This window comes from Euprymna scolopes, chromosome 35 (assembly GCF_053919585.1).
Source record: "Euprymna scolopes isolate OS-2025 chromosome 35, ASM5391958v1, whole genome shotgun sequence".
Taxonomy (NCBI): Eukaryota; Metazoa; Mollusca; class Cephalopoda; order Sepiida; family Sepiolidae; genus Euprymna; species Euprymna scolopes.
The window spans coordinates 36,422,537-36,438,533 of record NC_136516.1 but is presented as its reverse complement, the minus strand read 5'-3'; the positions used below and the strand labels follow the sequence as shown (position 1 = coordinate 36,438,533).

General features: G+C 30.8%; 2 protein-coding genes across 2 annotated transcripts in view; one reads left to right on the top strand and one right to left on the bottom strand.

Moving 5' to 3' along the window:
• The window catches only part of LOC145259819 (uncharacterized), a 20,379-nt gene extending 4,442 nt beyond the window's left edge, over positions 1-15,937 (top strand). Inside the window, exons 3-6 of the mRNA XM_080117619.1 lie at positions 788-821; positions 3,560-4,123; positions 11,071-11,490; positions 14,602-15,937. Of these exons, the coding sequence (XP_079973745.1) occupies positions 788-821; positions 3,560-4,123; positions 11,071-11,490; positions 14,602-15,197 (1,614 nt within the window). The 3' untranslated portion in view covers positions 15,198-15,937. The remainder of the gene's footprint in view (positions 1-787; positions 822-3,559; positions 4,124-11,070; positions 11,491-14,601) is intronic.
• LOC145259603 (collagen alpha-1(XII) chain-like) overlaps positions 1-15,997 on the bottom strand; it is a 150,659-nt gene that overhangs the window by 109,715 nt on the left and 24,947 nt on the right. The window lies entirely within an intron of this gene.

Here is a 15,997-nt window from a genome sequence, read left to right as displayed (position 1 = left end):
AAAGCTTTTCGTATTCATTTTTTCAAAACTAGCCGATTTTATTAAAGTGGTCTTATCATTTTGACCAGGTGAAAATGTTTGTTATTTAAAAAATAATAATTAGATATAGGTTAAGGTTTCGAATGAAGCAGATTTCTTTTTTTTTCATCATATTTTCCCTTTTGGCAATGGTTTCAACCATTTGTTTGATTAAAAATTCGATATTATGCGTAAACGCTTACTTTCTTAAGTGGTCGTATGATTTTGACCAGGACTGTCTCTCTCTCTCTCTCTCTCTCTATATATATATATATATATATATATATATATATATATATATATATAATCACCTAAATGTAAACATTTTCGAAAATTAATTATTTCAAGCTGGTCTAATGGTTATCGTACTTAACTTACTGTCCTTATTTATTTTTTGTATTATTTGGACTATTATTCTAATCTTGGTTGTTTTTCACAACGTTTCGGCCGATGTAACCTCCGGCCATCTTCGAGTGCATTCACACTGGATGTAAATAGTAAACGATTTTTTTCTTTCCCATCGAATCAGTCGTTAGAAATGGTCGTCACATATGCGTTGCTTCATTGAGTCATATTAATCTGCACTTTTCTTCTATGTCTATAATTTTTACTTCGTCACGTAAGAATAAATGGAGTTCCTTTATTCCACTTAACACGTAAGATTAGAACAGTCGTCGGAAGCATCCAAATAATACGAATAATTAATCGTCGTCTCAAAAATTCAGAAACGTAGTTTCTTAATTTTGTTTTTATTTTTTTGTTTTTACAGATAACAATGGTCGATTCTTTTTCAATCATGACACGTGAGTATCTTGTATTATCTTATTCGATTTTACTACAATTTTATTTCGTACTAGCGGCTGCGCCGCCTCGGCACACCCAACGCCGAGTCAAACACAAAATCGAGTACACTCAACATCAAGTACACTCAACATCGTCTTTCCATCAATGCTTACCCTGTGAACTCGGAGTATGATAAATTCCCAAATGCACAAAGCAAAACCGCTGGAAAAAAAAACTTAACTAAGAATAATGAGTAAACGTTGGATAAAATGATGGTTAAAATAATTACGAATTTGCCAGGATTCGAACCTGGGCTCTTCTGATCCGTAGTCAAACATTGCGCCACAAGTCCTGTCCATATGTCGAAGGATTTAATCACGACTATATACAAACAGTGCTAAATTCTGTTGACATGGGCAGGTAACTTTTTCGACAATTGCACGAAACGGCCCCAAAACACTTATTTCGGGCTTTTTGTGTGCCCGGAAGTTGTTCGTTACGGACCATATACTTTCAGAAAAAAAAAAGAATTTTTTAATTCGGTGCATCCGTTCGAAAGTTTTATTGGTGTATATATATACACACACACATAAATAAATATATAAATATTTAAAATTTTATTAATATTATAAAATTTGACAATTACTTTAAACAAGTTTGCATCCTTTTAAAAAATGGATTGGTTAATTGGTTGGTTGTTTTACGGCATATTAACCCATTTCAGGTTATTTAATGCCGAATCGAGTTATTTTGAAGAAAAAATTTTTTAATAGAATATATTTTTTTTTCAAGTCGGTTTCAATTTAACCCATAGTTGGGAGCCTAACAGGTATTACCACTCCGGGTCAGAGTGGACCTGGGAGCAATGACAATTAAAGGGTGGCTCCACACATTCACATTCACTATTTACTTCCTGAAACATGTTTCATCCTCGTTTAATTATTATTACATTTATTCTGAACAAAATGCTTATCTTAGATACGTACTCCTATATAAAAAAGGAAAAGAAGGCGTTTCACTCTCTGTCCACTTAGTACTCCCATCGCCGGGTTATTTTCTTAATAATTATTTTTAAGTCTCCGTTTATTATTCCATTGCTTTTATTCATAATAATTTCAACATCTACACTTGATATTAAAAGAAATAATAAACCTCACCCATTTTCATTTATATTCTAACTGGCGTTCTGAATGTATTCAAAGAATTAGTGAATATCGAAACGTTTGTTTTTCAATAATTATTTTGATAATTCTTTAAAGAGCTTTTCTTTGACTGTGAATTAACGTACAAAATAATAATGTTAATTAGATAGGGGGCGAAAGGAGGTAAATTTTCCATATGCTTACCTGTCCATCCATCCAGCTCGGCCGTAGCCGAGATTGAAATCACTACACGAGTTTGTAGTGTAATTCAAATCTTGTCAGTAGCTGAATACTTGATGCTTCGCCAGGGCTATCAAGGGTATTTTTTATCGTGACGCTATCACTAGATGAGGTGCCTACCACGGCTTGAGAGAGTCCCATCTACCCTCGAGAGAAGGATAGACCGCGCCAGTTTCTCAACCTGGTATTTTACCTCGCGGTGCATACAGCGCCTTGCCTTCCCAAATGATCACGAATTTGGTACTGGCCAGTCTCAACGTTGCTTAACTTCGGTAATCTGACGAGAACCGGTGTGTCAACGTGATTATGCCGTATATGCTTACTAGTATTTGTCTCAGATTCAGCCCAGTCGCAAAAGGCTACACGTTAGCAGTGCGCCATGTCTGTTATTTAAAAATATGGTGTAGACGATGTATATCATTTCGGTGAATTTTCACTGGTAAGTAAAAAGGATAGTTCACCTGTATTCGTTTACACTATAATAAGATTAATATTAGTACGATTTATGTAAAAAAAATATTCACTGATGAACGGGCATAAGAAAACTTATTAATCGGCCGATTACCTGATAATCGGTTGATTTATCAGCAATCGGTAATCGGCTAATTTGCTTGTCGATGCATCCGTTGTTCTAAGTCATTTGCAATAGTAATTTTGGTGCCCCCCCGCACTGAAGATTAACGGTTCAACTTCTAGAAGAGTGTACCATTACAACTTACAACTAAATTACCAAGTACTTTATCCACTACGACACTATTATTTTTTTCTAATAAAATATCAAACAAGGATGAAAGAACTATTTAGAAATAGGGGTTGATTCTTAATTCCATCCATTTGGAAAATGTGTTCTTCGGCACATTGTAGGGTGCCTCAAATCTAATTGATTCGATATGTCAATTACATTGCTATTTAGGTCCAACTATTAAAATCTGACAAAATAACTTTTTATTCGTGTTATTTGAATTCTTCGAACTACTGTTCTCATCTTGAGTGTTATTTTCACAATATTTTGTTCGCTGTAATCCTCAAGCTTCTCGTCGAACTCTGAAATCTTTCTGTCAAACCCGGGTATATGCACAGAATTTCGGCGGTAGCATGTTATACTTCTAATAGCTATGACTTATGTAATTCGTAATTTGTGTCGTATGTCGTCCGCACTGAGGATTGAACCTTCAACCTCTAGAAGAGTGTAACTTTTGTAACTGAATTATATCTAGTACTTTATCTAATACGCCATAGGTCTTTGCACAATAATGAGAACAGTAGTCCGGAGATTCCAAATAATACGAATAATTAAATCTAATCTTTAAAAAAAAAACTCAGAAATATGGTTTCTTTATGTTGGATATTGCAATATAAACATTATATTTTTCCAGGTTGTTCGGGCAAGGCAGCGAATCTCATATTCGTCTTGGACTCTTCGAGCAGCATCTGGATTATTGATTACAAAAAACAACTCGAGTTCGTAGCCAAATTGGTAGAACCTTTCGATATCGGACCGGGGAATACGCACGTGCACGTCGGTGCCATTGTCTTCAGCGACTACGCTCACCTAGAATTCCCACTCGAACAATACACCGACAAAGACGAATTGACCGAGGCGATCGGTAATATCCGATATTACGAAGGGCAGACCAACACCGCCGAGGCCCTCGACCTTGTCATATCAGAGGTCGACGCGCGCATAGGGAACACAACTACACCGTTCGTTGCCATCGTCATTACCGACGGTATGTCCAGTGATACAGACGCAACCAGGAGAGAGGCGAAAAAACTTCACGAACTAGGCGTCAGTGTCTTCGCCATTGGCGTCGGCTACAACGTCGAGATCTCCGAGCTGCAAGCTATCGCCAGTGATGGGGCTCACAACGTCTATCAAGTCTCAAGTTACTCGGCTCTCCAAGACATCGTCAAGGCTTTAAATGTGAAAACGTGTGAAGGTAAGATACAAATTTCACAGTATTAACAACTAGCTAACTCACTCACCGTTGGCAAGGTGGCAAATATGTTATATATAACTTTATTTGTATGTATGTATATATATATATATATATATATATATATATATATATATAATTTGTTATTGTTGTTATTTTTCAAGCGATAACTACGGTTAATATTGGCGCCGCCTCGGAGCTCATTTTTTTTTTTTTATTATTATTATTTACCCAGAAAGTCGCCCTTTTTAATTTGGACGTATTTAACATTTTTTATTTATTTTATTATTTTCAAAACAGTAATCTGCGTACACGCGTGTTTCGAGGTTTTTTACCTCTCATCAGCGTAGCTTAACTGCCTCCAGGGATCGAACCTCAGACCATATATATATATAATGACCTTGCCTGTCTGAGTGCGAAAACTCATCCCTAAATATTTAGGTCTGTAATGTTGTAATTTGATATATAGGATATTCGCACCTGTTGTACACTTTTGATTAGGTTTTTACCCGGTAAAATAGCATATATCTCTCCATAACTGTCATTTATCATTAACAGTCGATATCTTACTGTAGTATTACGGGGGCTTGAAACGTCGGTAGATATATTTAAGGGACTGTTCATAAGACATATACAGATTGTGAAACATTGAAAAGAATAATATCGTCTCGTCCATTCAGCCGGTTCTTGATTCCCCTGTTTGGACCATTGCACCTGGAATAAAGATCTTCAACTTCTCCGAAGAAAAAGACCAACACAGAAATCACCGATAAAATAATATTTACACTTTTTTCTTTATTCTAGTAGAACCTCTTTGCTCGAAGTTGTAAGCACCGTTCTTATTCACATTTCCAGTTTGTTGAATTCGATCCGCCTCCTAGTCGTTCGGAAAAAAAAAACAACTTCTCTTGTCAGCTCCAAACATCCAACTCCTCTAACTCAATCTATATGTCTTATTCCAAGATCCACGCCATCTTAACTGACCTCTATGTCAGACTACGTCAGACTTCCAAAGGTCAAACTTATTTTTAAATTATTGTGTTTAATTTAATTGTTCTAAATCAATTTGTTTAAACCATTTCTCGAAGTATTGTATTTCCAGTTTATATCTATATAAGCATTTATTTCAACTAGAATTAAATTTCAAACAACCAATTTATCATAGGCTAACAAGGACATATGGTATCTTCTGGCATTTCTTATGCTACAATACGTCGATGTCTCTTCTATCAATGTTGACGGCGAATATAAAACAATATGTTATTCTTTTGTGTTTCATCATTTTCTTTATTCTGTTTTTATTTGAATCAATCGCCACATAATTCTCTCTCTCTTTCTCTCTCTCCCCCCCCCCTCTCTCTCTCTCTCTCTCTCTCTCTCTCTCTCTCTCTCTCTCTCTCTCTCTGTGAGAGGTCGGTTAGTGTCTGTGTCAAAGGTGCAACAAGATAAGTATGACAGTCCACAAATAAATAAATGAATAAATAAATGTACAAATTACTCATCTCAAAGGATATCAAATATATATATATATATATATATATATATATATATATCGGGCAGTTCGTCGATTTCGACGATGACGCGGAGGTCGGTTAGTGTCCGTGTCGAAGGTGCGATGTGAGTCCGATCGGACCTCTGAAACCCCGGCCGCAGATGTGGCACCTGATGGCAGGAAATCCGGGTAGTGGCGCCCGTAGTCGCGCTATTTTTGCTTCCCAAGCAGCAATGCTTTGATCTCTAATGGCATCGGCTGCACCTGATACCACACGTCTCCAAACAATCCGATCTTCAGCTTTTCTTCTCCAGTCGTTGAGTTGGTTTGTGTTTTTCACATGTCTTTTGAACACGTCTTTATAGCGCAGTTTCGATGCGCCTAGGGGTCGTGTACGTTCTTTGAGCTCACCAAAGAAAACTGCTTTTGGTAATCTGTTGTCTGACATGCGCGTGACATGTTCTGTCCATTTCAATTGATTAGTTACGATTATTTCTTAAGCACTGGGAATTTTAGCCTTTCCTAGTACTTCAAAATTTGATACATGGTCTTTCCAAGAGATACCCATTAGATGACGGAGGTGACTTTGTGGTATCAGGTTTAATCTCTTGAAGTGGCGTGTCTAGAGAGTCCAGGTTTCTGAGCTGTACACAATAACAAAGTAATAACATATATAATTACACAATAACAACGGATTAACACATATAATTACATAATAACAAAGTAATAACATATAATTATATAAAAAAGTAATAAAACATATAATTATATAATAAAAAAGTAATAAAACATATAATTATATAATAAAAAAGTAATAACACATATAATTATATAAAAAAGTAATAACACATATAATTATATAATGAAAAGTAATAACACATATAATTACATAATAACAAAGTAATAACACATATAATTACATAAAAAAGTAATAACACATATAATTATATAAAAAGTAATAACACATATAATTATATAAAAAAGTAATAACACATAGTTATATAAAAAGTAATAATACATATAATTATATAATAAAAAAGTAATAACACATATAATTACATAAGAAAGTAATAACACATATAATTATATAAAAAAGTAATAACACATATAATTATATAAAAAAAGTAATAACACATATAATTATATAATTAAAAAGTAATAACACATATAATTACATAATAACAAAGTAATAACACATATAATTATATAAAAAAGTAATAAAACATATAATTATATAATAAAAAGTAATAACACATATAATTATATAAAAAAGTAATAACACATATAATTATATAATAAAAAAGTAATAACACATATAATTATATAAAAAAGTAATAACACATATAATTATATAAAAAAAGTAATAACACATATAATTATATAATTAAAAAGTAATAACACATATAATTACATAATAACAAAGTAATAACACATATAATTATATAAAAAAGTAATAAAACATATAATTATATAATAAAAAGTAATAACACATATAATTATATAAAAAAGTAATAACACATATAATTATATAATAAAAAAGTAATAACACATATAATTATATAAAAAAGTAATAACACATATAATTATATAATAAAAAGTAATAACACATATAATTACATAATAACAAAGTAATAACACATATAATTACATAAAAAAGTAATAACACATATAATAATATAAAAAAGTAATAACACATATAATTATATAAAAAAGTAATAACACATATAATTATATAAAAAAGTAATAACACATATAATTATATAAAAAAGTAATAACACATAGTTATATAAAAAGTAATAACACATATAATTATATAATAAAAAAGTAATAACACATATAATTATATAAAAAAGTAATAACACATATAATTATATAAAAAAAGTAATAACACATATAATTATATAATTAAAAAGTAATAACACATATAATTACATAATAACAAAGTAATAACACATATAATTATATAAAAAAGTAATAAAACATATAATTATATAATAAAAAGTAATAACACATATAATTATATAAAAAAGTAATAACACATATAATTATATAATAAAAAAGTAATAACACATATAATTATATAAAAAAGTAATAACACATATAATTATATAATAAAAAGTAATAACACATATAATTACATAATAACAAAGTAATAACATATATAATTACATAAAAAAGTAATAACACATATAATTATATAAAAAAGTAATAACACATATAATTATATAAAAAAGTAATAACACATATAATTATATAAAAAAGTAATAACACATATAATTATATAAAAAAGTAATAACACATAGTTATATAAAAAGTAATAATACATATAATTATATAATAAAAAAGTAATAACACATATAATTACATAAGAAAGTAATAACACATATAATTATATAAAAAAGTAATAACACATATAATTATATAAAAAAGTAATAACACATATAATTATATAATAAAAAAGTAATAACACATAAAATTACATAATAACAAAGTAATAACACATATAATTATATAAAAAAGTAATAAAACATATAACTATATAATAAAAAAGTAATAACACATATAATTATATAAAAAAGTAATAACACATATAATTATATAATAAAAAGTAATAACACATATAATTACATAATAACAAAGTAATAACACATATAATTACATAAAAAGTAATAACACATATAATTATATAAAAAGTAATAACATATATAATTATATAATAAAAAAGTAATAACACATATAATTACATAAAAAAGTAATAACACATAATTATATAAAAAAGTAATAACACATAATTATATAAAAAAGTAATAACACATAATTATATAAAAAAGTAATAACACATAATTATATAAAAAGTAATAACACATATAATTATATAATAAAAAAAGTAATAACACATATAATTACATAAAAAAAGTAATAACACATATAATTATATAAAAAAGTAATAACACATATAATTATATAAAAAAAGTAATAACACATATAATTATATAAAAAAGTAATAACACATATAATTATATAATAAAAAAGTAATAACACATATAATTATATAATAAAAAAGTAATAACACATATAATTACATAATAACAAAGTAATAACACATATAATTATATAAAAAAGTAATAAAACATATAATTATATAATAAAAAAGTAATAACACATATAATTATATAATAAAAAAGTAATAACACATATAATTATATAATAAAAAGTAATAACACATATAATTACATAATAACAAAATAATAACACATATAATTACATAAAAAGTAATAACACATATAATTATATAAAAAGTAATAACATATATAATTATATAATAAAAAAGTAATAACACATATAATTACATAAAAAAGTAATAACACATAATTATATAAAAAAGTAATAGCACATAATTATATAAAAAAGTAATAACACATATAATTATATAAAAAAGTAATAACACATAATTATATAAAAAAGTAATAACACATAATTATATAAAAAGTAATAACACATATAATTATATAATAAAAAGTAATAACACATATAATTACATAAAAAAAGTAATAACACATATAATTATATAAAAAAGTAATAACACATATAATTATATAAAAAAGTAATAACACATATAATTATATAAAAAAGTAATAACACATATAATTATATAATAAAAAAAGTAATAACACATATAATTATATAATAAAAAAGTAATAACACATATAATTACATAATAACAAAGTAATAACACGTATAATTACATAATAACAAAGTAATAACACATATAATTATACAATAACAAAGTAATAACACATATAATTACATAATAACAAAGCAATAACACATATAATTACACAGTGTTATCAGAAGTCTGGGTATTACATTACATTTGAACAGACGTCTGACAATAATACCTATAAATAGTACACCATACCTTGGACATTGATAATAATATGGTGTAGTGCCTATACTAATTCCTATAAATACCATAGCTTCGACTAAATAAAAGATTTCATTTGCATCATACTTAATTATAGATATTACATAACATCCAGTTATACAATTATCAATACCGGACATTAGTCTCTAATCAATCAGTATGCCACCTATACGTCGCCGCAGACGGAAGCAGATCGCATTTACTGGTCCTTGTCACCGTTTCCTGGGTCCATGTACAGATCTGGAAAAACTAAAATGCCTACGACCACAAAATAAATTAGATTGGATTGCAAAACGACACGATTTTAACTATGACCATAAACAATTTCCCCCCCCCACTCCCTATGCCTAAATCTAAACATAAATTCCATCTATCCAGCGCGACCGTAGCCGAGATTGAACTCACTACACGAGTTTGTAGTGTAATTCAAATCTTGTCGGTAGCTGAATACTTGATGCTTCGCCAGGGCTACCAAGGGTATTTTTTATCGTGACCCCATCACTAGATAGGATGCCTACCACGGCTTAAAAGAGTCCCATCTACCCTCGAGAGAAGGATAGACCGCGCCAATTTCTCAACCTGGTATTTTACTTCACGGTACATACAGCGCCTCGCCTTCCCAAATGGTCACCAATCCGGTACTGGCCCAGCTCAACGTTGCTTAACTTCGGTAATCTGACGAGAACCGTTGTGTCAACGTGATTGTGTCGTATAAATTCAATAAATAAAGCTTTTATCCGAGAACTGCCCTCCTGGGGAACTCTATCCTGCTGACCTGCTTTCAAGTTGACTACAATATGGTCGTCTTCAAGACCAATGTAAATAAGTTCTTGCTGAACCGCCCCCTTAAATAATCCATTTTTACCTCATCTCCACTGCTATTAATACTATGTTGTCTCAGTGACTATCGTACACTCATCAACCCTTATCCTCGAGTGGTTTTCACGCCTTGATAAATGGTGACCCCCCCCCATGTAAAAAAATGTTTTCAAAGATGTGACTACTCCTATTAAAAATTCGTTTCAAACTACACATCTACTTTCGACTTACAACAACCATTAACAACAACGGACGAATCCTTTTTTCTATTTCCACGAGAAGCTGACCATTCAGAGTTTATACCATCAGAGAAATTAAGAGAAAAAAAACTTTAAAAGTCTTCTTTGAAAGAAAATGTATTACACCGTAAGTCTTAGACAAAAATCAATTATTTAATAAGTTAATAAATTATTTCCTAACATGAGAATGATGTTGTAATTTCGCAGCTCGTGAAAAAGGGATAATACTCTCGAAAATTAGGGATATCAACACCTATCATCGTGTACGACACATTATGTTGGTAAATAATTGTAATATAATTGAAAATTATTGAACATTCCCTCTAATATTGTCATTATTCTCTTATATATCAAATTGTGGCCACGGCGTCTTCCACGAACCGCACTGATATAGCCTTCACATATAACTCCTTTTACATTTCATAACATATTTTTTGCTTGAAAATTGTAATATACCCTCTATTTTCTTTTACAGCTATCATCTTAACGACAACCACAACGACGCCAATACCTACTACAACACCCACAACCATTCCTACAACAACACCCACCACTATCCCTACTACAACACCCACCACCACACCTACAACAACGCCCACCACAACTCCCACAACAACACCAACCACAACTCCTACTACAACTCCCACCACAACACCAACTACAGCTCCCACCACAACACCTACCACCACTCCTACAACCACACCAACCACAACACCTACCACCACTCCTACAACCACACCAACCACAACACCTACCACCACACCGACCACAACACCCACTACCACGCCGACCACTACACCCACCACTACGCCAACGACAACACCCACCACCATGAAAACCACCACACAACTTCCAACAACAACCACGGAAGAATTGCTTCAAAGAGATGCAGCCAGTAAGTATAATAGTCGCCATTTTGTTTAATGGGCATATCTGCCTTTTATTATAGATATGAAATTAAAATAATGCAAACGATTAATTGTTGATTGTCCATTAAAGACGAACTGTTACTTCATTAAGAATTGGTTGCCACACAAACACACACACACACACACACATGTATATATATATATATATATATATATATATATATATATATATATATATATATATATATATATATAATGAATGAATGACAAAAGTGTATATTTCAAAGTTCATGATGTTGACCATGTTATAATTTAGTCCTTTAATTCAGTTGACAGTTAAAATTCTTAACAGTATCTGTTTCGTAGCGCAAAATCAACCACTTAATTATTATACAATCAATCCGTCAAAAGGAAATAAAGTTTTGACATGATAAAAAATCCGAAATTTGAAGTAAAGCTGTAAATATCTTATAATATGTTTCCATTTCACCATTTTGAATTTTGGAAATAGTCACTAAACCCATCTATCCGTGCTAACAAGTTCTATTAATTTAGTAATATTCTGCCAAAATGTTCTATTTAATAATTAGTAAATTTATTAATTCTAATTAATGTATGCATTTTTATGAAAATAAGATCACTTATTATAATCTATTACACATGTTTGTATATAAGAAACTAAACTAAAAATAAAAATTGTTTACAATTTACAGTTATATTAAATTATTTATTAATTCGAATTACGTCCACTTAACTGTTATAATCAAGTTTATTACTACTTCAATTATAATTCTTAGTATTAGTCAATTCTAAACCTATAATTATGCTTTGTTGGGGTTTATAATTTGGCTAAATACTCCTTTCCGGTAAATTGTTTACCTTAAGCGTAAAAAGTTAAAGTTAATCCAATTTATAATATGATAGAGTTACCGCCCTTAGAACAAATCCATTTATATATTAAATTACTTTCTTTTTTTTTTTTTTTTTTTTCGTCATTTATTCACTATATTGCTCTGTAATTACATTGAGCTTCTTAAATAAGGATTGGTATATATTAAAAGGAAATAAGATATATTTACATATATATATATCACAATTACGTTGATCGCCAGATCACCGAAGTTAAGCAACGTTGAGCCTGGCCAGTACCAGATGGATGACCATTTGGGAAGGTTACGTTCTGTATGTACCGCACCGAGTCGTAGAAATTTCCAGGTTGGTATCTGAAGGCGTATTAATTCACTGGGAGAGATGCACCCCTAGTCGTTGTGACGACATACATCTAGGAGAAGGATACTGATGTAAAAACGTGCGGTCTACTGTATATTCTGTCCTGTGGTAGCTATCTGCATCGAAGGGGGTTAGCAGTAATACCAAAAAGTGTGGTTGGTTCTACACAAAACCTTTACCACTATAAACAAATCATCTGTGTGGATGTATATATATATATATATATATATATATATATATATATATATATATATATGTATGTATGTATGTATGTATGTATAAATATGTTTGGAGGTACAGAATTATGTAAATATAGTTGAAAAAAATATATATATACTAACAAAATTACCCGTCGTTGATTGGGTTCAAAAACAACCTACAGAAAATGAACTCTGATTTATGAAAGTATGATAGGTTATGAAAAAGAAGGGCTGTAAAGAGATAGCTTCGAATTTGGGGGTATCAAAACCAAAGCAAAATATAATGAAAGTAAAAATAAAATAGATGAACCCCATAATTTATTATACCATACTTGTTCACAGTGAAACACTTATCACAATAGTCTGCGGATCTATATTAAAAAACCTTGTTAAACTTTGTGACATATTTCCATTCTATGGAGGTCGGGCGCGAACGCAGACCCCACAATTTTATTATACCATCCCTACTTAAGTTAAAACATACTTATTAAAGTATTATTATGTACATCTATATGAAAAACACTTATAAACGTTTGTTTTTTTCAAATTTTTCAATTTTTTATTTCCATACTTTTTGAACCAGGCGCGTATGCAGATCCCACAATTTTAATGAATCATCATTATGCCAGATGAAACATACCCATTCCTCTATCTCGATACATCTTCTATCATTATATGCGATCAGTTTTTATATAATAGTCAACTATATAGGAGCCTATTTGTGACTAGACACACACACAAATGTTCAGCTTTATATATATATATATATATATATATATATATATATATATATATATATATATATATATATATGTTTGGATGTACAGAATTTATAAATACATTTGAAAATAAGCGGAAATCTCTGAAGGGCCATTTCGCCTATCATATATTTCTTCTGATGAGATGATGGCTGAAAGGGCTCTTGAGAGATTTCCGGTTATTTTCATATATATATATATATATATATATATATATATATATATATATATTGACAAGATGTACAATTTTTTTTTAGTTTTTTCCTTAATCCATGGATTTTCAGTAAATAGCTCATCTCACGGGAGGAAATGTTATTAGCAAAATAGATATAAGTAATTATAAATGTTGCTAATTAGCACATAAATTGAAAATTTTAATCGACATGATTGCATGAAAAGAATATTCCGTTGTTGAATTTATGAGAATACAAGAACAGTTGTAAAATCCAGAGCAATGAATACTAAAGCGAGACTACTGATGCTAGAGTTCGAACTCTAGACAAGTTATATATTTATCAGCGACATTAACTCTAGACAAGTTATATATTTATCAGCAACATTAACTCTAGGCTGATTGGACCGGAATCCTGCCAAGGAGGAAGTGTCAAAGCAATATTAAATATTAAATTTACAAGCGGTCCTCAATCGCATTTATATCCCGGTCAGGAGAGATGACGATATTAGGTTTTTGCAATACTTGCAGAGATGTGTCGACGTCTGCCCACATACAGGGCCTGGTATTCTCAAATGTTAAGTCATTTTAGTACTGATCAGGCTCAATATTACTTAATTTCAGTGATCTCAAGGGAACGGATATGTCAACTAGATTATGATCTCACGGAAACGGGTATGTCAACTAGATTATACTATTTGAAATAGAGGTACTATACTTTTGTATGTTTTTTTTTTTTTAATTTTTAAAATGTACCATTATTTTGTCAATCTCCAGGTACCGTGTCTTTTGGTTATGATCTTCATTCCATGGGAGCCTACAGGGCGCATATGATCCAGCAATTCATCAACGGTCTTCTCCCATACACCAGTTACGGCAATTTTGGCATCGTCTCCTACGCCTACTGCCCGCAGAGCTTCAACGTGCCTATCACCTCCCTGAAGGACAAGAATTACAAGAAACCAACCTCCGATGTCCACACCATGACCAAACACGAAAAGATCCCCAGCTTGACCGATGTCGTCCGTCAGATGAGGAGAGATCTGAACGAGCGAGGCGCGCATAATGCTAAACATGGCCGAGTGGGCAGCAAGGCCGCTGTCCTGTTCGTCGATCCGTTTGTCACCGACCTAACACCCGAACTGATGGCAGAAACGGAGATGCTGAAGCAGAGCGGGTCGAAATTGTTCCTGGTCAACGTTGGGCAGGGTGGATGGCACCAATCCCAGTACCTCTACTCCATGAGCAGCCAGCCGTATATTAACTACGTATACACTTACCCAACCTATGATCAACTGTTATACAGCGTCCGTAATACGCCGTCTATGTTCAGATCGATGTTTGATAGATACATCCCGTATTTTAGTATTTAATTGATTAATGTTTTTGTACGTACATGTCTGTAGAGTACTTTCACTGGTCAGTATGCTATATATCTATGAAGCCACCATTTGCCCGTGTGTGGAGAACTGTTGCTACATCTGCGATGATGCACAGTCACTAAGCTCTCTCCCTTAGACAAGGCGTAAAAATGAATTTCTACCATAATACGTCCCGCACAGTCTACCAACATTCAGTCTCTGTCGCATCGCTGCAACGTTATATTTCTGTGCTTATTTTCTAAGTATTTCCATGCAATATGCTCCGATGAACTTGCGTTATGTGTACTCACTAGTGTTTGGACGATTAATCGGAATCGGGAATCATAAAAATCAGAACATTTTGGAGTTATCGGAATCCTATCGGAATCAGAGAAATTTGAGCGTAATTTTCGATTCCAAAAAACGATTTTTCAATATTTATTTTAAAATTAATTTCTCATTCCTGATACTAATGATAAATATTTATGGTTTTTAAACTATAAGTAAAACTAAATAAAATTTATAGATCGCAATAACATTAAAATACGATTAAAAAAATATTTTATCCGTGCAAATGAAAAAAAAAAATGAGACTTTGTTTAAATTTGCTACGTATCCCTTTAAAGAATGTAATTGATTTAAAAGTTTCTGAAAATTTTATTTGAAATTTAATAAAACATTTTTCAAGAAAAATTTGTCAAAAATCAATAAGCATTAAAGTAAAGATATGAAATAAAAGGTATTTTTTGTTATTGATGTGGTTATCGTTAATTTATTTTGGGCTTTGGGGGTTTATCTGTTTATATATATAT